This window comes from Triticum urartu, chromosome 5 (genome assembly GCF_003073215.2).
Source record: "Triticum urartu cultivar G1812 chromosome 5, Tu2.1, whole genome shotgun sequence".
Taxonomy (NCBI): Eukaryota; Viridiplantae; Streptophyta; class Magnoliopsida; order Poales; family Poaceae; genus Triticum; species Triticum urartu.
In genome coordinates this window covers 634,995,955-635,018,449 of record NC_053026.1, presented here as the reverse complement: position 1 = coordinate 635,018,449, position 22,495 = coordinate 634,995,955, and the positions used below count along the sequence as shown (strand labels likewise).

At 38.6% G+C, this 22,495-nt stretch overlaps 1 protein-coding gene across 1 annotated transcript in view; it reads left to right on the top strand.

Annotated features, from left to right (window-relative positions):
* The window catches only part of LOC125511439 (callose synthase 9), a 35,597-nt gene that overhangs the window by 12,508 nt on the left and 594 nt on the right, over nt 1-22,495 (top strand). The window contains exons 21-50 of the mRNA XM_048676816.1: nt 2,290-2,376; nt 2,907-2,992; nt 3,065-3,089; nt 3,972-4,066; nt 4,141-4,222; nt 4,328-4,488; nt 4,573-4,693; nt 9,261-9,358; nt 9,453-9,543; nt 9,640-9,800; nt 11,936-12,045; nt 12,404-12,538; nt 12,646-12,714; nt 12,801-12,975; nt 13,114-13,228; nt 13,612-13,731; nt 14,992-15,107; nt 15,197-15,280; nt 15,363-15,475; nt 16,577-16,629; nt 17,389-17,565; nt 18,339-18,386; nt 18,906-19,064; nt 19,355-19,468; nt 19,577-19,665; nt 19,751-19,909; nt 20,013-20,115; nt 21,165-21,284; nt 21,883-21,933; nt 22,026-22,208. Of these exons, the coding sequence (XP_048532773.1) occupies nt 2,290-2,376; nt 2,907-2,992; nt 3,065-3,089; nt 3,972-4,066; nt 4,141-4,222; nt 4,328-4,488; nt 4,573-4,693; nt 9,261-9,358; nt 9,453-9,543; nt 9,640-9,800; nt 11,936-12,045; nt 12,404-12,538; nt 12,646-12,714; nt 12,801-12,975; nt 13,114-13,228; nt 13,612-13,731; nt 14,992-15,107; nt 15,197-15,280; nt 15,363-15,475; nt 16,577-16,629; nt 17,389-17,565; nt 18,339-18,386; nt 18,906-19,064; nt 19,355-19,468; nt 19,577-19,665; nt 19,751-19,909; nt 20,013-20,115; nt 21,165-21,284; nt 21,883-21,933; nt 22,026-22,208 (3,300 nt within the window). The remainder of the gene's footprint in view (nt 1-2,289; nt 2,377-2,906; nt 2,993-3,064; nt 3,090-3,971; nt 4,067-4,140; nt 4,223-4,327; nt 4,489-4,572; nt 4,694-9,260; nt 9,359-9,452; nt 9,544-9,639; nt 9,801-11,935; nt 12,046-12,403; nt 12,539-12,645; nt 12,715-12,800; nt 12,976-13,113; nt 13,229-13,611; nt 13,732-14,991; nt 15,108-15,196; nt 15,281-15,362; nt 15,476-16,576; nt 16,630-17,388; nt 17,566-18,338; nt 18,387-18,905; nt 19,065-19,354; nt 19,469-19,576; nt 19,666-19,750; nt 19,910-20,012; nt 20,116-21,164; nt 21,285-21,882; nt 21,934-22,025; nt 22,209-22,495) is intronic.

Sequence of the window (22,495 nt, the reverse complement as noted above, 5' to 3'; positions counted from 1 at the left end):
TAGAAAAAAAATCTAACATGTTACTCGTACATGACGGGATGCTTTGATCCTATAAGTCTCGATGGAACACCAGTTCGACTATGTAAAGCCCAGTGAGTTTACCTGTGCATAAATTACTTTAACTTAAAGAAATAATATATTTTGTGAACTTGGGACGTCCTTTTTATCTAGAATTTTGAACCAAAATTACTTTCATTTATGTGCCGTAAAAACCAACTAGTTTTATTTATGTTTCCTTTACACATGAGCACACTATTGATCAAAAAGTTCAGGTCCATATTATGTCCGAAGATGTAAATCAGCCCATTTTATTTTATTTCAAAAATTTCGAAGTACACAACATAAAGTTTTCAAGAATGATACCGTGCAAAATTTCACTCGTGTTGTCAAAATTAACAGATTTTACATTAAAATAGACAGGCGATATTACATAGGCACGTGCATAATGAAATTGTTGAAAAATGCTATATGCATGCTGCCGCACAAGCACAACTTGAATTTTCAACGGAATCTGATAGTAGGGCCTGAGCCTTTTAGCTTCCTTATATTTAATCTGATTCTGGCGTTGCCATTTTTAGTTTCCTTTTTGTTAGACTGATGTCCAATCTGGAACACGAGTAAAGAATATTTACCTGTTTCATTTGCAACAAATGTTTGCTGGTGGAGTGGTTAGTGCATGTGAGATCTAGCATGCGTGACGTTCCTGGTTCGCGTACTTGGGGTGGCTGATGTTTGTTTCTATTTTCTCTCAACAGATATTTAGGAACACATTTCACTTTGTGTGTAATTAAATAAACGCCAGGGGTTACTACAAAAAAATCATGCGGGGGTTTCCTGCATAATTCAATAAAACACTAGGGGGTATATTGTAAAAGATCCAACATGCACTTGGCACCCAACGCCTACCCACTCCCACCCACTGATCGGTGGGCCAGGCGTGCCACGCAAGCAGGTCATACAGACATATACAGGAGGAGGCACCGTATGTGCACGGGATGTCAAGTTAGGTGACCATAAATCCATATTTTTAAAGTTTTAGCACCAAACTGAACATACAGAGCAAGTTCTTTGACTTTTGGTGATATTAGCTCATATATGATCCATGGCACTACACAATCATTAACAATGGTATTTCGAAATGACAATTTAATAAGGTTCCTTTAGAAGAATTAATTTGACTATCATTTCAGTGTAACTTTGGGTCTTGTTGAAACATTGCACAACTTACTGGAGACACAACTCCAGCTCGCAGGACAACAAAGAATGACAATAATTTGGTATCAGTTCCAGTGTGTCATGCTTAATAAGCTCAATAGTCTGGTAGAAATGCACAGATACACTTCTTTAGTGACATGATACCACTCGGATAAACTATGTCCTTACTATCCAACAAGAGAAAATACTTGTACAGAGCTTCTATGGATGACAAAGGAGTAAGTAGGCTATATGTAGCAGATGTGCAGAAGGTATTTCCAAGGCATTGGAATTTGTAACACTAAAAGAACACTAACTAATTATCAGTCAGTTTACTCTCATAGACACATTGTGTACTTTGAGCCCATACACTTCCATTCTTCTTGAGTGGCTGACTATGGGCGCTTCCTCAGTGTTTATGTGCAACTCACACACAACTAGGATTAAACCATGTGGGCGTAAACCCAACATTACCAGGTCAAACATGGGTGCTCTTGTGCTGATGTGCGCACTGCATATTGGTTAGCTGATGATATCAGTTGTGGTCATTGCTTTACTTGATCCTGGTCTGTAGAGCATAAAAAAAGGGCAGCCCGGTGCATGTAGCCCCTGCTTGCGTAGGCGATGAATTTTGAATTCTGTGCTGTAGACTGAAAGTTCTCTAGAGTCAATAGTTGAACTACCACATAGATGTCAGCTGATGCGCGGTGTAAACATAGCGTCAGACCTGAACAAAAATATGGTTTCCTTGCCAGCAGCCATAGGATAAGTAATATTACAACATATTTATTTCAGCCTATCTTTTTGGATGGTAAATTATCTTCTTATATCATTATTTTGGCATGCTGGTTATTAGTACATGGATAGATAACAAATTGATAAATATTGTTTCTGTGGCAAATTATATTATCTGGCTGAATCACCATGCAACCTTGATAATTAAGATCAGACTCATGGGAGGCTAAACGTGCCTATGCCTATTTCCATCAGCTTGCTTGTTCCTTTTATTCTGTTGGGCTGATTGTGCAGGTAGCTGCTTCTTATGTGCAGTGAATATATGAAATGCATATTTATATGATGAATATTATTGTGCAGATTTATCTTTTGGACATCCATGTTTTTTACACTATCATGTCTGCTATTGTTGGATTCCTCCTTGGTGCACGTGATCGCCTGGGAGAGGTTAGTCCTTAAACTTTAGCTTTATGCTAATTGTTATGCTGTTATTTTCTGATAAGTTGCTTCTGGAAGATCTATTACTCTTGTTGTTTACAAGGGAAATTTTGTTATTTTTTGTAAGATGATTTTATTGGACTATCACTGTGTAATTAGTAAAAAAAGGGAAGATGTGGGAGGAAGACTTCCACCGACTTCTGTTAATATAGAGGATGAGGGGTCGAATCGAACCTGTTGGCTATCCCACCAACTGTGGCGCTAGACAACTGAGCTAAGGAGGCAGCTTATTATGTGTAGTTAGTCAGGGTAAAGCGCACTTCTGTAAGGAAATGCAATCATAAATAGCACATGAACCATTCACACACAAAATATATTTATATTTTGGTTGGATATGTGTTAACTTTTGGTTGCCCCGCCAGCGTATAGTTCATACTTTGATGTTTTCTTTCCTAGCTCTTCATATATTTATGGCTGATAAAGCGCGGTTTGTTTAATCATCTGTTGATTTATCCTGCCTGGTGGTCCTATTTTTACAGATTAGATCTGTTGAAGCAGTTCACAGGTTCTTTGAGAAGTTCCCTGAAGTATTCATGGATAAACTTCATGTTGCTGTTCCAAAAAGGTTTTAAACGTTTATACAGTTTTTTTACACTTCATTTCAATACACTAAAGCTGGTTTTGATGGATCATACAGGAAACAACTGCTATCATCTGGTCAGGTGTGTTTCTTTTTCGCACCAGCATTTCACAACTTGTTCCTTCACAGTTTAGCTTTCTGTATGTGGATCCCTGATCGCATGTTTAAAAAAAAATATATTCTCCAAATTCAATATTTATTTCCTCCTCAAGTTAAGAAGCTTTGTTTTGTAAAGAGCTCATGGTTCAACTTGATATTTACTCTCATATGTTACTAGAAACATGCAGAAATGTACCATTGAAGTACCTTTTACGACAAATAGTCTAATTTTCTCGTGAAAACTTAATCTATGCACATATTTGTGGTCAAAATTACCAAAAGTGTGTCTGTTAATGGACATGAAAGTGATAAATTTTGGACCAGTGGCATCTTGTTTTGTCAGTTATACTATTAATTTTCTTTTAGCAACTGGCTCCTTAGCTTAAAGCATGAACTTCAGACTTGAAATATTTTCGTTCCTACAAAGTGAATATATTTGTTATATGTACCTGTGCAAAATAGCCAATTCTCCACTGAAAGTTAAATAGGTAGGCATTCCTCCTCCTGCTGTGTGAGTATTTGCTCAGTCCTAATCCTCCTCCATTACACGAGCATCTCTGCTTCCTATGCCTTACACCTGTGATGCCCTCTCTGTAGCGTTTTCTAGATATCGTAATTTTTATTTCCTTTTTGGTTTGTCCTGTATGCCTTGCACTGGACTCGTAAATTCCTCATGGTTGTTTAAGCTTTTGTTAGTTATGACAGTTATGGCTAAGTGTTTTGCGTCTGTATTGCTATTGCTCGCTTAAACAAGTACAGTAATACAAACTGTCTTTTTGTGTGCAAATTATAAATATACCATGTTTTCTCTCAGTTATTTGTTTTTAGTTTAAATATGTTGACACTGGAAATCCTAATTTACCAGCAAGCAGAGCTAAACAAGCTTGATGCATCTAGATTCGCTCCTTTCTGGAATGAAATTGTGAAGAATTTGCGGGAAGAGGACTACATTAGTAACACGTAAGCAAATTTCTTTTAAATTTGTGCTATTGTTTTGTTGAAAGCCATAGCTTGATGTTTTGACCCTTTTGCAGTGAACTGGATTTACTCTTGATGCCCAAGAATATAGGCGGTCTTCCAATTGTGCAGTGGCCACTTTTTTTGCTTGCCAGCAAGGTCAAAAGTCAACCAAATTTAACTTCTAATAGTATTCCCTTGCATATTTTCCACGTGCCGTCTCTGATTAGTGTCTCTTTAGTGATTAGTTGCCCTTCATTGCAGGTTTTCTTGGCCAAAGATATTGCAGTTGATTGCAACGACCCACAAGATGAACTCTGGCTAAGGATCTCAAAGGACGAATATATGCAATATGCTGTCGAGGAGTGCTTTCATAGCATCAAGTATATCCTGTCATCTATTCTAGATAAAGAAGGCCATCTCTGGTAATGGTTTTCTAGAACATTATTTATTTGCATCCTGTGTTCTTCAGCAGATTTTTTATGCTGCAAAGTATTTTACTTTTTTAGGGTGCAAAGGATTTTTGATGGTATTCAAGAAAGCATTTCAAAGAACAACATCCAGAGTGATATTCATTTCAGCAAATTGCCTAATGTCATTGCCAAGCTTGTTGCTGTAGCGGGAATACTGGTAAATATTATGATTTAGTTTGAATACATCAATGTTGTGGTGTGCTTTTTGGGTGCCTTTTTAGTTACATGTGTGTATCGGTCATATTTACGGCAAGATCACGTTATTCCACTGGAGTCCGAACATTTCCATTTGCTAGAACTAGATTCTCTTTGGATATATGATTTAGCTTGCTCATTGTCTACTGAGGTAGATATCCCTGGTACTGCGAAAGCTCTGTTGAAACCTCCTAGCATTCCCTTTTCAGTTACATGGCTTGTATAGGCCATATTTGCCGGAAGATCACCTTATTCATGGCTGAAATCCAATCTGTACCATTTGCTAGAACTAGATTCTCTTTAGAAATCCTGTATTTTATAGCAAGAGCGCATCTACTCAAGCCAGATGTCGCTGGTACTGTAAAAGCTTTGCTGAAACCTCCTACACCATTTTGATCTGCCCCTGTGGCTGCCAGTGTTGGATGTATTTTCTTATTATATAAAATATGGTGTCCACGTCCTTTAATTAGCAGTGACAACTCTTATCAACATCTCCAGTTTTGCACTTCCTTGTATAGCCATGACTTAGAACACTAGCATGTCCATTTGGGCCACTTCTGACATGTTGGCTTTGGAGTGGAATGTGATCGAAGTCCCTTATTCAAGCATATGCAGTAAAAACATTCTTTATGTATGCATGAAGAGGCTATTTTCGCATTTGACTTGACGAATGTGAAGGATAAGGAAGCTAGCCGAGCCTAGGAGGATCCGCTTAGGTAGCTGGAACGTAGGGTCCCTGACACGTAAGCTTCGGGAGCTAGTTGATACAACGGTGAGGAGAGGTGTTGATATCCTTTGCGTCCAAGAAACCAAATGGAGGGGGCAGAAGGCGAAGGAGGTGGAGGATACCGGCTTCAAGTTGTGGTACACGGGGATGGCTGCAAACAGTAATGGAGTAGGCATCTTGATCAACAAGAGCCTCAAGCATGGAGTTGCAGACGTCAAGAGGCGCGGGGACCGGATTATCCTCGTCAAGCTGGTAGTTGGGGATTTAGTTCTCAATGTTATCAACACGTAAGTTGGCTACAATGAGAACACCAAGAGTGAGTTCTGCGAAGGCCTGGGGGACATGGTTAGGAGTGTACCTGTTGTCGAGAAGCTCTTCATAGGAGGAGACCTCAATGGCCACATTGGTACATCTAACACATGTTTTGAAGGGGTGCATGGGGGCTTTGGCTATGGCATCAGGAATCAAGGAGAAGATGTCTTAAGCTTTGCTCTAGTCTACGACATGATCGTAGCTAGCACCGTCTTTAAAAAGAGAGAATCACATGTAGTGACTTTTAGTAGTGGTTAACACTCTAGCCAGATTGATTTCATCCTCTCGTGAAGAGAAGATAGGCGTGCTTGCCTAGGTCGTAAGGTGATACATGGAGAGTGTTGTCCCTTAGCATCTTGTGGTGGCTGACTTTTGCTTTTAGATTGGTGTCCAGCGGGATAAGCGTGCCAAAGTTGCTAGAACGAAGTGGTAGAACCTCAAGTGGGAGGTAGCTCAAGCATTCAAGGAGAGGGTCATTAAGGAGGGCCCTTGGGAGGAAGGAGGTGATGCCGAAAATATGTGGATGAGGATGGTGACTTGCATTCGTAAGGTGGCCTCAGAGGAGTTTGGAATGTCCAGGGGAAGTAAAAGCGAAGCTAAAGATACATGGTGGTGGAAAGATGATGTCCGAAAGGCTTATGATGGAGAAGAATATTGTTTGAGACGCCTTTACCTGGATAGGAGTGTAGACATCACAAAAGTACAAGGTGGCAAAGAAGGCCTCAAAGCGAGCTATGAGTGAAGCAAGGGGTCAGGCATACGAGGACCTCCACCAACGTTTAGACACGAAGGAAGGTGAAAGGGACATCTATAAGATGGCCAAGATCTGAGAGAGGAAGACGAGCAATGTTGACCAAGTCAAATGCATCAAGGACGGAGTAGATCAGCTCCTGGTGAAGGACGAGGAGATTAAGCATAGATGGCGGGAGTACTTCGACAAGCTGTTCAATGGGGAGAATGAGAGCTCTACCATTGAACTGGACGACCCGTTCGATGAGAGGCGTTTTGTGCGGCGAATCCAGGAGTTTGTGGTCAAGGAGGCTTTAAAAAGGATGAAAGGAGGCAAGGCGATGGACCGTGATTGTATCTGCATTGAGGTGTGTATCCCCATTGTATGGCTAACTAAGCTTTTCAACCTCATTTTTCGGGCAAACAAGGTGCCAGAAGAATGGAGACGGAGTATATTAGTATCAATCTTCAAAAACAAGGGGGATGTTCAGGGGTGTACTAATTACCGTGGAATTAAGCTGATGAGCCATACAATGAAGCTATGGAAGAGTCATTGAGCACCGCTTAAGAATGACAAGAGTGACCAAAAATCAGTTTGGTTCATGTCTGGGAGGTCGACCATGGAAGCCATTTTCTTGGTACAACAACTTATGGAGATATACAGGGAGCAAAAGAAGGAGATGCATATGGTGTTCATTGACTTTAAGAAGGCCTACGATAAGATACCGTGGAATGTCATGTGGTGGGCCTTGGAGAAACACAAAGTGCCAACAAATTACATTACCCTCATCAATGACATGTACGATAATGTTGTGACAAGTGTTCGAACAAGTGATGGCGACACTGATGACTTTCCGATTAAAATAGGACTGCACCAGGGGTCCGCTATGAACGAGTGGTGTATGCTCTTTGCGGATGATGTGGTGCTAGTTGATTATAGTTGGACAGGGATTAATATGAAGTTAGAGCTATGGAGACAAACCTTGGAAAAGGTTTTAGGCTTAGTAGAACTAAAACAGAGTACATGAGGTGCGGTTTCAGTACTGTTAGCACGGGGAGGAGGTGGTTAACCTTGAAGGGCAGGTGGTGCCTCATAAGGACACCTTTCGATGGGGTCAATGCTGCAGAAGGATGGGATATTGGTGAAGATGTGAACCATCGAATCAAAGCCGGATGGATAAGTGGTGCCAAGCTTCTGGTGTTCTCTGTGACAAGAGATTACCAGAAAAGCTAAAAGGAAGGTTCTGTAGGACGGCAATTTGGCCCGCAATGTTGTATGATGCTGAGTGTTAGCGGACTAAAAGGTGACATGTTCAACAGTTAGGTGTAACGGTGATGCACATGTTGAGATGGATGTGTGGCCACACAAGGAAGGACCGATTTCGGAATGATGATATACGGGATAGAGTTGGGGTAGCACCGATTGAAGAGAAGCTTTTCCAACATTGCTTGAAATGGTTTGGGCATATTCAACGCAGGACTCCAGAAGCTCCAGTGCATAGCGGACGGCTAAAGCGTGTTGATTATGTCAAGAGAGGTCGGAGTAGACCGAACTTGACATGGGAGTTCATAGAGAGAGATCTGAAGGACTGGAGTATTACCAAAGAACTAGCAATAGACAGGGCTGCGTGGAAGCTTGCTATCCATGTGCCAGAACCATGAGTTGGTTGTGAGATCTTATGGGTTTCAGCTCTAGCCTACCCCAACTTGTTTGGGACTAAAGGCTTTGTTGCATAAAGAGGCTAGTTATCTACCACCTGTAAGATAAACTGGAGTGTGCTGTCTATTTTCGTTTACACAAGTCCATTACAGTGCTGTTACTATCTAGGACTAGACCAACGATGTGAGTTTGTTGGTAGTGTTATCTTATTAGCATTTGGAAGACAACTTTTCTTACACATCTTTTGTGATACAAACATAAGGATCAAGTTACTTGGTAACTGATTCATGAAAAAGAACACATAATGCAGTAATTTTGAGTCTTTGGTTTGTGAGAAAGGCTGTTTGGTTCCAAGAAATAGGTGAAATCATATGTTATAAATCATGGAGCAATGTTGGCCTTTTCTAACCCAAAAAGCCCTAGTTCTTAATCGTTGCCATGCATTAATTATTTATATAAATTTGCTAATGATCTAACTCTTCTCAGCAAGAAACATTACACACCAGTAGTAACTGAAGTATAATCACTGTAGTTTCTGACCACCACCAATACTTGGCATCGTATCAATCAGCCTGCCCAACTGCACTTCACTTAGTTCACCTCCGCTGGAGGCTTCCCCAACTCGCCTCCTTGTCAGCCTTGATTAGCAAACCAGCTTCATCCATGTTCTTTACCTCGCACCAGGCTGTCCCATTCGCAGATGAGTTTATCTTTGTCTGTCATCGCTGCTGAGTGCCACCACTATCTTAGACAACATGATTATGGCTTTGGATGGAGACTGGAGATGGACTTGCAGCAGCAAAGGAGAGAACACGAGGAGCTTCCCAAAAAATGTTTTTGCTGCTGCATCTGCGGTAGTTTGGTTCCGCATGTCATAACACTACCTACTTATTCACTCAAGTTTTAGAAGTTAAAGTGTATTATCTGGTTTTGTTCAAGGGTGTTCAGGACTTTGGAGAAAGTAGTCAATTACGATACAAATCTTTTCCCAAACTGGATCGAACATTTTAACCCCCGCTCCTAAAATACTCTTTGTAGTCTGGTGTTTAGAACAGTTTACTAGTTTATACAACTGTTGAAAATTGGAATGATGTTTTGCAGAAAGAAACGGAATCCGCTGATATGAAGAAGGGGGCAGTTAATGCGATTCAAGATCTATATGAAGTTGTTCATCACGAAGTGCTTTTTGTTGATTTGAGGTCTGGTATCTTGTCTATAATGTTCTAACCTTATAGTCAGATCTGTATGCTGTGTGCCATTTCATTTCTAATCCCCTTTGCTTATGAATGTTAGTGGTAACATTGACGATTGGAGTCAGATAAATAGAGCAAGAGCCGAAGGCCGCCTCTTCAACAATCTCAAGTGGCCAAATGAACCTGGATTGGTATTGTCGTATGATCTTGTTGAGTTGATATTTTCCTGTTAGCTTTGATCTCTTTATAGCTATTATTTAAATATATCTTGATATAATGGAATGCAGAAGGACATGATCAAACGATTGCATTCACTTCTGACCATCAAGGAATCAGCTGCAAACGTTCCTAAAAACCTGGAAGCCAGCCGGAGACTGCAGTTCTTCACAAACTCCCTGTTCATGCAAATGCCTCTTGCAAGGCCTGTTTCAGAAATGCTTTCCTTTAGGTGTGGCTTCTTTAGTTCTTTTCTGCTTGTTCCATTGACTGTGGAGCATTTAATATTCTCTCGTAAGCAGTACTGCCACCGCACTTGATTCCACTCTCTGCAGGTTCTAATAACAGTAACAGCTGCAAACTGCTTTTTCCAACTTTTAAACTTCAATATAATTAATTCTGCAAGTTAAGGTTGCCCCATAACATAGCAGGAACGAGCTGATTGTCACTAGAAACTGGTTAAAACCAACTGCCCTTTGATTTTCAGTATTTCTTAATAATATTGTCCGGTAGGATGTTTAGTTGAAAACAAGCCAAGAATAATGATACACTGAGATACTATGTGTTGCACATGTTGCTACAAATCTTACAGTGGGGAGAAAGTGCTGCCATGGCCCATTCTCCCGTAAGTAATTTAAGAAGAATCTAGAATTAGCTGATGTTAATCAGACGCTGACCAAAACTGTCCTTTGTTTTGGAAAACTGAGAGCACATGCAGTGGTTATCAGTTTTCTACTGCTCCTATTCATGTGTAAAGCAACAGCTAAGCCGACCCTATCTTTGGGTAGAGCTCCAACTGATAAATATAAGTATCCTGTTATGGGATTAGGTTTTATGTGCGTGTTGTGAGTTTGTTTATTGTTTGCCCCACGTCCTCAAGCTCTTGTATACCGAACTTGCCTTTGTACTAAATAAGAAGATGCCTTTTTTTGCGCAAAAAAGAATTAAGATAAGATACTATTATAAGTGATATATGCTTGATGTCTATATAATGTGCTGGCACATACTATTTGGAATTAAGCAAAAGCAACCAATAAAGTCATTCTCATCTGTAATCTCCTGTTTTCTTGTCCAAGTCATTCTTATCTGTGGCGCCCTGTCCTTTTCTCCCCTAAAGTTACTGCCACACAGCTGTCCTCTACAGCCCCCTCCGCAAATACGGTGCACTTATTTCAAAAGTTTGACAAAAAATGTATCTACCATGCCACTAAATTTGAAAGGTATTCTTTATATACAAATGGAGAAACTAAAAGAGAAACAAATTCTGACTGCAAGGAAATAAAGAAAAAACTAAAGTGAGATTTTGTTTCCTTTTCTGTTTTTCCTAATGTTTGCCATATTACAGATCATTTTTTTTCGGATGCTTGATTGTTTGTTTTCAAATCTTTCATGACCATTTGCACCTTATTTTGGCATGAAAGCACCTGAGGGGCAGGAGCAGTATATGTTAGTGGATAAGCAAAGTATTATCTCAGTTAGTGGATATTAAGTTCATACTGGTTTGACTTTGGCATATCAGATGTCATACTGGATGACATATCGGAAATATGTACTTTTGTTGAAAAAACACCAGTGTATGATTCCATATTCTTGTTCATATCATGCCTTTGTAGTACAAATAGTATATAGAATTTACAATACTTTGTATAACAAGTGTATGATTCCATATTCTTGGTAGTTTGAATAAGTAATACATAAAGTATAACTCATTAAATCTTTACTGTAGCATAACAAAGTACATTATATATGCTTTTTACCCAAAAATTCCATATCCTTGGTATTGCTTTATTATATTTGTTAAGTTGTACATGTCTAATTTCCTTGTAAACATTAAATAAATCCTAGTGGTTGATAGAGCTAATGTGTTCACAACTATCCATCCAAAAGTTTCTGCCTAGGTTTCTTTCAGAATTTATTGATGAGTGATGACAATAGTTTTAAATGGTGGGCTATAGCGTTTTTAGCAGGGTCCTGCTAAACAGCATCTTATGTACAATTTAGCGGTTTTGGTACACATCCGAATATCCTACAGTAACTGCAATACTCGGCCGTAGAAAGGCTCTTGTTACATATTTGTCCATGTATTGGTATAATACCCAGTCTGCAACTCTGTAACATAAACATATTCCTTGATGTGTAGTAGGCAATGTATTTGACAGTACTAGAACTAAATCATTTGTATTTTTGTATTTGAAACTATACCATTCGAGTATATAATTCTCGACTTTAGTTTGCTGAAACTACGAGTTGAGCATTATATGCTCGAGTAGTATAGTTTCCAGACCAAGTGAGGGTACGAACTTCAGTTCTCCTTTTCCCCCCATTCAGTTGCACGTGCTGCTCTGACATTGCCATGTTCTTTTGTAGCGTATTTACTCCATATTACTCTGAGACTGTGCTTTATAGCATCGCTGAACTCCAAAAGAAAAATGAAGATGGTATATCTACACTGTTTTATCTTCAGAAGATTTATCCAGGTTTGTTCTTTCTTTCCCTGGTGAAATTTGGTGACACTTATGTAAAAGGTGGTTTCTTCGCTCAAACCATGTTCCTTCTAAAAGATCTGTTTCTATATTCGAGTAGATCGGATGCCCCACTTATTTTTACCAATCGGTTTACAGCTTGAATATTGATAAACACCTATGGACCATAGCCTCCTGTTTGAGGAGTGTTAATATCTAAACATGGACAACTCGACCTAGCGTATACTGTCATCAATACCAATGCTATACAACTGAGCTTATTTCATTCCCGTCTTAATTGTTGAGAAGCATTTTTCTTTGTTACCATGGGAATTCCTTGTCCAAACCTTATGCGGTTAACTTCTGTATACAGATGAATGGAAGAACTTCCTTACTCGCATCAACAGGGATGAAAATGCAGCAGACACCGAACTTTTTAGCAGTGCGAATGACATATTAGAACTTCGGCTATGGGCATCTTACCGCGGGCAAACATTAGCGCGAACAGGTTTGCTATCTTTTGGATTTACATGTTGATTCTTCCCCGTGTGCATTCCTTTTGTAAATACTTTTCCTATGCATGGATCTATATTCTGTAACTATGTTTCTCTGTAGTTCGTGGAATGATGTACTACAGGAAGGCCCTTATGTTGCAAAGTTATTTGGAGAGAATGCATTCTGAAGGTATGTCTACTAGCTTCCTTTTCAGACATAAATTCTTTACTTAACTGAATGCATGTAACATCCTTTCTGATGTTTTTCTTGTCCAGACCTCGAATCTGCATTTGATATGGCTGGTCTGGCTGACACACATTTTGAGTACTCCCCTGAAGCTCGCGCACAGGCTGATTTGAAATTTACGTATGTGGTTACCTGCCAAATATATGGAGTGCAGAAAGGAGAAGGGAAACCAGAAGCTGCAGATATAGCCCTTCTGATGCAAAGGTGCTCATTATATTTCATGCTAAATAAGCGATGCTTCTCTTTTTAGAATCAGTGAAGGAGCTGATTAGCTCTTTCTTTTTGTGCGTATTATATTGTGCTACACCAGTACACCATCTCTGATTTTTCTTTGTTTTTCAGAAATGAAGCTCTCAGAATTGCTTACATTGATGTTGTTGAGAGCGTTAAGAATGGAAAGCCTAGCACTGAGTATTACTCAAAGCTTGTTAAAGCTGACATCCATGGAAAGGACAAGGTAGTTTAGTTTTGGATGTCTTTCCTCCTGGCTAAAGGTTGATTGCTCTTATCGATTTTCTTAAGGGGCTGTTCAATAGCAGTTGGCTTGGGTTTCAGCCGTTGTTTTCCCTGCTCACGCCTTTAATGTCTACGATGTTAGTTCTTTTAAATTGTTTTGGTACATTAAGTAAAATCTTTGTGCATAAAACTGTGGGTTAGACCATGACAGTAAGTACATTGATTGTTCATACTGATACTATTATCGCAGTTCTCATATCCTTACTTGATGACCATACACCTGTTTATACAAGCAGCACTAAATCTTCAACTGTAAACTTCAATATTGTGTTTTGTTATATGAGCAATGTGTTCACTCTGACCAAACTAAACTTCCCGTTGCAGGAAATTTATTCTGTTAAATTGCCCGGCAATCCAAAGCTTGGGGAGGGTAAACCCGAAAATCAAAACCATGCTGTAATATTCACTCGCGGAAATGCCGTACAAACCATTGATATGAATCAGGTATCCAGCTATCTTCACGCTTCTTGAGTTATTCACTGTCATTTTTTTAGGGAAATACTTCATGGCTACTGGCTAGCTTTATTTCGAATCAAATACAGATACATCATCCATTTCGGAGCCAAAGCAGAAAAAGGGATGAATCCTGGCTAAGCTTGCCAAACTCCCGACTAATGTCGAAGCAATCATCAATGACCGACACTGCCACAGAGGGGGGATTCAAGCTCACTTCTTGTGCGATCAGTGAGGTCCGAACAATCTGACTGCACCAGCAGATGTTCAATGCCCATTACGTGAGCTGGTGACATTATGCGTTTCAGTGCCATTGCCTCTGCGGTATGCGCATCCGCTATGGGCCCTGTGAAGAAATTCTTCGCCACAACAAAATCGCCAGCATCATCTTGTATCATCGGACCACAAGAACCTGTACTATCATCATATGACAGCGAGGCATCGACATTTAGCTTGAACAATTAAAAGAGTTGTTTCGTCGGAATTGCTGACAGTGCTTCCGGCCTGACAGTAATTCAGAGGCAATGTCTGAATCGAGAGCGCCGATCATTCAGGCAATTATACCGCTTCATTATTAACCTGCTGCTTCTCTCTCACAACTTATACCAGCATCCCACAGCGATAAGGACGGCCATAGAAACATGCTCCATATACATACCGTTAACATCAACACCACTAATAAGTTAATCCAAAATAGCAGACCCCACCCTATCAATAATCATTGCCTTTTTGATCCTGTCTTTGGGACCCCACCTCCAAATATTCCTCACCCGGCGTCTCCCAGACAGAGCATGCCGAATATCTTCTCTTCCTCCTTGCAAATCAGGAAGATAGGAGAGGTTACTGTTCAAGCCCGCCAATCAATACGCATTGCCTTTTTGATCCTGTCTTAATTAGTGTCATTTTAATCCAAATTCTGCACATTTAAATATTCTAGGACATTCAGTTTCTTGTTTTGCAAGGGAATAGTAAGTTTTCTATCAACTCAGAGAAGGTTTTACAGTAATAGAGGCAGCTATCTAGTACTTTCTGTTAAAAAATGTATTTATTTGCTGCACCTTCTTCACTTTGCTATGTACATTTTTTCTTATGTGTTCATTTCTTATACATTTGGTAGTTCTGTATTCTGTGCATAGTTTCTATTCACTCTGCTATGTATATTGTCTCTGTTCGAGGATTTGACTAATGATCCATTGCAAGACTGTATCAACTGTTTTGTTTATCATTGCTGAGTTGTTTTTTCAATTGAAGGACAACTATTTCGAGGAGGCACTCAAAATGAGAAATCTGCTTGAGGAATTCTCTCAAAATCATGGCAAGTTCAGGCCTTCAATTCTTGGTGTTAGAGAACATGTCTTCACCGGAAGGTGATATTTCAGTATACTTTGGTTGTTTATTTTCTTTCTGGTTTGCTCCATTGGTAAACCCAGTCAAAATAACATTTTCTCTTGTGTAGTGTTTCCTCCCTCGCTTCGTTTATGTCAAATCAAGAAACTAGTTTTGTGACATTAGGACAGCGTGTTCTTTCTAATCCACTGAAGTAAGTGCATTTACATAATAATTTTCTAATCGACTGAAGTATTTTAGAATTACATCTTGTTAACATCCTTTTCTTTTTGCAGAGTGAGAATGCATTATGGTCACCCAGACGTGTTTGATAGAATATTTCATATTACGAGGGGTGGCATAAGTAAGGCGTCCCGTATCATCAATATCAGCGAGGATATATTTGCAGGTAAGATCAAATACCCTTTTTTTGCTTTGTCTCTTGGTGTTTGTGTATCATTCTTTACTTTTCTAGTATTAATTTGTTCTGTGGTTGCCTATTATTTTCTGAGTTAAGAACATGAAGGTACACAGCTCACCATTTTTACATAGTTCATTGGAAACTATATCTGTTTCTCATCTCAGAAGCTGAGCAGTATATATTAGGTTATGTTTGAAGTGAGTCTTTGCATTATCTTGCCCTTCCTTTCTGTTACTCGTGCTAGCTAATAATATTTTAAATCTTGTTGTGATTTGTCTTTAGATCCCAACTGGTTACCATTCTGTGTTGCTCTTCATAAGGGAAAGAAATTCTTCACTTCGGAGTCAACTATACACATTTTTTTTATGTTTTACTCATTTTGATATTATATACTGTTTGCTGATCTGTAAAAGTGGAAATCATACGAAATATCTCACAATTTTCATGTTTGTTTAACAAAACACTAACAGTATTTTTGCTGTTATTCATGGAAAGGAATTTTGATGAAATTAACAAGTTAATAATGATATGTTGCAATGCCATTTTGTAATCTAGATATTATATGCAACCGTACTCTCAAGAAACAAGTAGAAGCCTCGCACACATCTGTGAACACCATATTTTAGTCTTGTGTTTTTTCTCATGTTTTAGTTGGACGGTATCTCTTCCACATACAATCAGTATGTCAATTGTTTATGGTATCCCTCTTACTAATTCCATATATGCGTGAAAGTTTCTGCTATAGCATTTATCATTACGCTAGTTAGCTGATAATATATTACACTCGTGGAGTTGTACTCCCTCCGGTCCTTTTTACTCTGCACATTAGGTTTGTCTGAAGTCAACCTCATCCAACTTTGATCAAGTTTATACAAAAAATTATTAACATTCACATAACAACACATTTATTAATAGATCCATCTCAGAATATATTTTCATATTATATTTATTAGATGTTATAGATGTTAATATTTTCTAATATAAATTTGGTCAAACTTAGCAAACTTTGACTTCAGTCAAAGCTAATGTGCGGAGTAAAAAGGACCGGAGGGAGTATCTTCTTACTGGTGCACCATCTTTGAATTGCAGGGTTTAACTCTACTCTACGTCAAGGGAACATAACTCACCATGAGTATATCCAGGTCTTGTTTTTCTTCAATTTGTAATTGTTTTACTGTACCTGTTGATTAGGTGTTTCAGTCAACGGAAACCTTAAGCTTTCTTTGTTTGTTGACTATGAATCTTTCTAAACAAGTAATTTTTTATTAGTTCACTCCTCGCATCTATACTCCTTTATTGGACAAAACCGTACTACAGAACTCAGCAAGGATAGACTTAATAACACCTGGCAATTTTTTTTGATAGACTTAATAACAGAACTGAATCTACTGCATGTCTTGTACAAAACTTTAGATGGAGACTATGTGACTACATTGCAGTTTCTGCTAAATTAGAGCATATATGAACTCTTGATCGAAGTCATTCAGTCGTGTGAGGTAGATTACTTCCATTTGGTCATTACTAGCTAACTTTCCGGTGTGTTAAGGGGAAGTAAGCAACACAAGTGTTCCAGTATTTTGAATTTCTGATGGATGCCATTTTTTCTTCATCTTAATATTCTAAATATGTTTGGCCTTGAGTGATTCCACTTTTGAGCTGCCAGCTTTAAACCTTGCTTACTTTATGTTACTCAGAGAGTAATATAGTTTGCCTCTACCACTTAATTATATTTACCAGCAATTTTATAGTTAAATGAATGAAATGCTTAAAAAAATACTGATGCCCTCAGTGTGGTTCTCTCTTCCCACACATTGATCTCCACTCTTATCCGACTGTAGCATATAACTTGGGCTCTACTACTGCCTTGTGAACATTGTATGGATGTTTGACATATTCTGTAGGTTGGTAAAGGAAGAGATGTTGGGCTTAATCAGATCGCACTATTTGAAGGAAAAGTTGCGGGAGGAAACGGCGAACAAGTTCTTAGCAGAGATATATACAGACTTGGGCAGCTTTTTGATTTTTTCAGGATGTTATCCTTCTATGTGACTACTGTTGGGTTTTACTTCTGTACTATGGTAATTCTATATCTGATACAACATGTTATGTTTTTTCTGGCAGCTGTGTTTTCTACTATCCTGTTCGTAAATATACAATGTCCTAGAATGCGTGCAGTCAAACATTTCTAACCTCGACTCATAAATATGAAAAAGTAGTTTGGTCATGTGAAACTCATACTATTTAGATTTTCGAAGATAAGTGTTGTCATAATATTGCAGTTCTATCAAGTCTCACTAGAATATTCGTATGAAAACTGATGTTCAAAGTTGCATGTTGGTGACTGAAGGCCCAAAAGGTCATCTATTTATGACCATAGTATATTGCATGGATCTTTTTTTTTCTGAGAGAACGCAAAGACTTTGCGTTTCTTTTCATTGAAAAGGGGTGGAAAAGGTTGTATGGATCTTCAGGCATTGCTATGGCAATTATTATTGTTCTGTTAACCGTTTTCTGTTCTCTGTTTCCAAATGCTCACTATGATCCCATAATATTTTTGTTACTTTCTGTGAATCTACTATGTATTATCATTCGAACGAATCTTTTATGTTCAAATATTATTCTTAGTTTAAATTCCCAACTAATACATTTTCTTGTGCAAGCTCATGTTTTGTGCATTATAAGAGCTATACCTGTATCTGTGGGATTTGTATTATTGCAAGTCACATTGATAAAACTAATTATACAAATTGAAGATGCTGCCTGTTGACCTTGAGAATTCCGCTGTTGTATCCCTTTTCTTCTTTTGTCCTTAAAGAGTTGCCGATATTTAATTGTTTATTTATTTTTGCAGCTAACTGTACTGACAGTGTACATATTTCTCTATGGTAAAACTTATCTGGTAAGATTCAATATCCATTGTTCTCCTTCTTTGCAGTAAGATCTCTGCGAGAATCTCAGACAGGTCGTTTTTTATCATGTCAATCTACTTGCATGTAAATGTCAAACCTACTTGTTTCCTGCGCCTTTTGTCATGCTTATCTATGCCTCTAGTTACTGCTGTTCCAGTCATATAGGCCACACATATTGCTTCAATTATGTCTCGGCTATTCTTTCTCTCCACTGCTTTTCATGCAACATAGTTGGGTGACAGCATAAGCACTTTTTGTTGGCTCATGCGGCTGCCAGTACATGTTACTTTTGGGACATAAAGTTCACACAAAGTTATAGTGAATGCAAACTTTCTCAAGCTTTGCATGGCATTTAAATACTACCCGTTTTCAAAAGAAACTTCTTCATTTGTTATTATAATGGTATGTAACAGTTTATGTGTCAAAAATACCGTTGCATCTGTAGATTCTTCAGTCTTTTCTTTGTCACGTTTTGGATTTTTTCTGACGCATTTTTTGTTGTATTGTAGGCTTTATCTGGTGTTGGAGAATCAATTCAAAATAGGGCGGATATACAGGGAAATAAAGCATTGAGCGTGGCTCTGAACACCCAGTTTCTTTTCCAGATTGGTGTGTTTACTGCAATTCCTATGATTCTAGGTTTCATCCTGGAAGAAGGTGTCCTGACGGTACTTCTCTTCCTTGGCAGACTTCTGGGTTTATTATCATATCTCTATTTATGGTTGGTTTATTACTGTCTCTACTCTGAAAAGAATATTGAGTTTAAATTAAGTTATGTTCCTTCTGATTTCAGTATAGTTCTAATTTATTCGTTTTTTAGATGAGCTTATCTTTCTGGTGTGTTATGTGGAACCTTGGCCCTATTTATTAGCTTGGTTCATGAATAGCCACTACCTTGTAAATATTTCCCTAGAGAACAGCCGGTTATGAATCCTTACATGTGAATGTGTGGATGCAGGCTTTTGTTAGCTTCATTACTATGCAGTTCCAACTATGCTCCATATTTTTCACGTTCTCTCTTGGAACAAGGACTCACTATTTTGGTCGCACAATACTGCATGGAGGTGCAAAGGTAGGGCTTTCTGGAAGTCATGCTCGTCTTCTTAATCTCACACACTACATTTTTCTGTTGTTGAGAATTTCGCACTATACTGATCTTGTTTTTCTTATTTATTACCAGTATAGAGCAACTGGTAGGGGTTTTGTGGTACGGCATATTAAGTTTGCTGAGAATTACCGTCTTTATTCCCGAAGCCATTTTGTGAAAGGGTATGTTGTCATGTGATGTTACTTTCATGATTGTATGTGCAATTTCAGTAATATCCAAGCCAACAATTCTCGTTCCATTTTGTAGGCTGGAGGTTGCACTTCTGTTGGTTATCTTTTTAGCTTATGGTTTTAACAACAGTGGAGCAATTGGCTATATCTTACTTTCCATAAGTAGCTGGTTTATGGCTCTTTCTTGGCTTTTTGCTCCATATGTATTCAACCCTTCTGGATTTGAATGGCAAAAGTAAGCCACTTAGCATTCTATGTATGTTTATTCCAGCCAATCACTATAAACTGTCAGGACAAAGATAAAACCCTGTGCCACCCCTTCTCTCTTGCTCTCTCAGGGTCGTCGAGGATTTCAGAGACTGGACAAACTGGCTTTTTTACCGAGGTGGTATTGGGGTTAAAGGAGAAGAAAGCTGGGAAGCTTGGTGGGATGAAGAACTGGTAATTCAATGTTGCTTTGACTAGCCTCTCCAGTCTTGAATGATCTGTTACGACATCTATTTGCTGTGTTATTTGTGTCAACACCTGAATTGCTTTTGAAGTTCAACATTGTCACAAAACTGAACTTCTACAAATATCCTGCTGCAGCCTGATGATGTCATGAGAACATATTGGCATATTTCTTTGAAGCAGCATTGTGATTTATGCTTTTGAATTCTTATATAGATGTATCAATAGTTTCAATAAGTTCACTTTATCTTTCGTCTTGCTTACTACTATGCCAAATGCTGCGTACTTTTCCTGCTCTGTTTTTGCACCACCTCTACACTGATTATGTCATTACTTGTGCTCTTTCCGCAATTATTTTCTTTGAAAAGGACACAATTAAAGAAAATACTGAAAGGTGTTAATTCCTTTGTGCCATTGCATAATTTGTCTCCTTAAGTCTGCAGTTGGATTTATGTTCTTCATGTGATACCAATACGTATTATGCAGTGGCGGATCCAGGATTCGAAAATTGGGTGTTCAAATATTTTGTCCAATGTAATAACTAAAAGGTTCATGTAGCTACTAAGAACTTTTTCCCCAATAATAATGACAGTACCCTACAGAAAATAGTAAAAAAATGAAGATTGTTTTCTACACAATCATAAAATATGTCATGGCCAGAAACCCGTCGTTAAAACCGTAGTTCATGTAGGGTTGGTAATAGTAATAGGGTGTTAATGCAACATACGAGATGGTGAAAACGCATCGATGGTAATTGGTCTTAAGGGAATGAAGATGTTTGTGATAGTTGGACCGAAGGTTTGAGACCAGTTTATATGAATCGGCATGATGTTTATTGCACAAACCACACCACTTTTTATACATGTATCTGGTATAAATCATATATAAAAATTTCCTGCCAAAACATTTGGGTGTACAGATGTACACCCTTGACCCCATGTGGATCCACCCCTGGTATTACGCTTGGAAGTTTCATACACTAAATTTTGTTGAGGTCCAAGGTGTTGAAAATAATTCATTTCCAAACATTTCCTTTTCAGGCACATATTCACACCTTCCGCGGGAGGATACTGGAAACTATACTTAGTTTAAGATTTTTTATTTTCCAGTATGGAGTTGTTTACCACATGCATGCAGGCAAAGAAAGTACATCATTATCGGTATGTTTGTGTTTCAGCACTGTTCTGCTTGCTGACATGAAATTCACTGACAAATGAACATGTAATTTTATGTACCAAAGATACTGCAGTTTCTTTAAGCACTTGCTATGGCAAAGTCTATATTTGTATATATCGTTGATTGTCTGATCTTCCACTTGTACTTTAGAAGATTACAAAAATATTTTCTTTCATTTCTTATATGTTTAGAAGGAAGACCATGTTAAAAATGGTTGCCATTTACTTAATTTAGTAGTGACCCCATTACAGCAAAATTAACTCAAAACACTAATCTGTTATTCTGTTACCTGAACCCACCCATAACGCATACACAGGTGCAATTCCGGCACCGCATAAAACTGATCTTGGATTGAATGTTAAGCATTGCCATTCTTTTGCTAGTTTTGGTCGTCTTAACTGCTTGAAAACATCACAGCACCATGTCTGATTCTACTATTTCCTTGAATGGGGTTTAAGCTTACCGATGTATCAGTTGTTCCTTTGAGAACAGTTGGGGAAGAATCAATTGCAAGCATTTGTTGGCCTACTTTATCAAAAGAAAAGAATACTAGAATAGTAATATCATGTCTTGGCACTGCAGGTATATTGGGTTTCATGGGCAGTGCTTGGAGGGCTTTTTGTCCTCCTAATGGTACGTGTATTTGCGATGTAATGCTTAACAGCCATACCTGGTTTTTACTGATCGCAGTGTTCACCTGTGTTGCTTTCTGTATTAATCTGCAGGTATTTAGTTTAAACCCCAAGGCCATGGTTCATTTTCAGTTGCTCCTGCGTCTGGTCAAAAGCATTGCACTGTTAGTGGTTTTGGCAGGTTTGGTTGTGGCAATTGCGATGACACCCCTCACTGTTTTAGATGTACTTGCTTCCATCCTAGCATATGTGCCTACTGGATGGGGAATTCTTTCGGTGAGTTTCATGTGGCAACTTTGGTACCATGAAATCCTGCATTTCGGAAACCGTGCCATTGTTCAAAATGACACTGGATAGTAAAGGCTAGTTGGTTATTACGCAACTTAAAACTTGGTAGTGGATCTGCTAATGTTGCGTAGGCAATGAAAGGATTTATATATAGAATGATGACACAGATGGTATATGTCAAGTCTTCCATGTGGTTTACCTTTGCATAGTAACAGAATGGTGCTCCATTGTTAGCTCGACAGGCGGAGATATCTTTACTACCGTACAACTGTTTC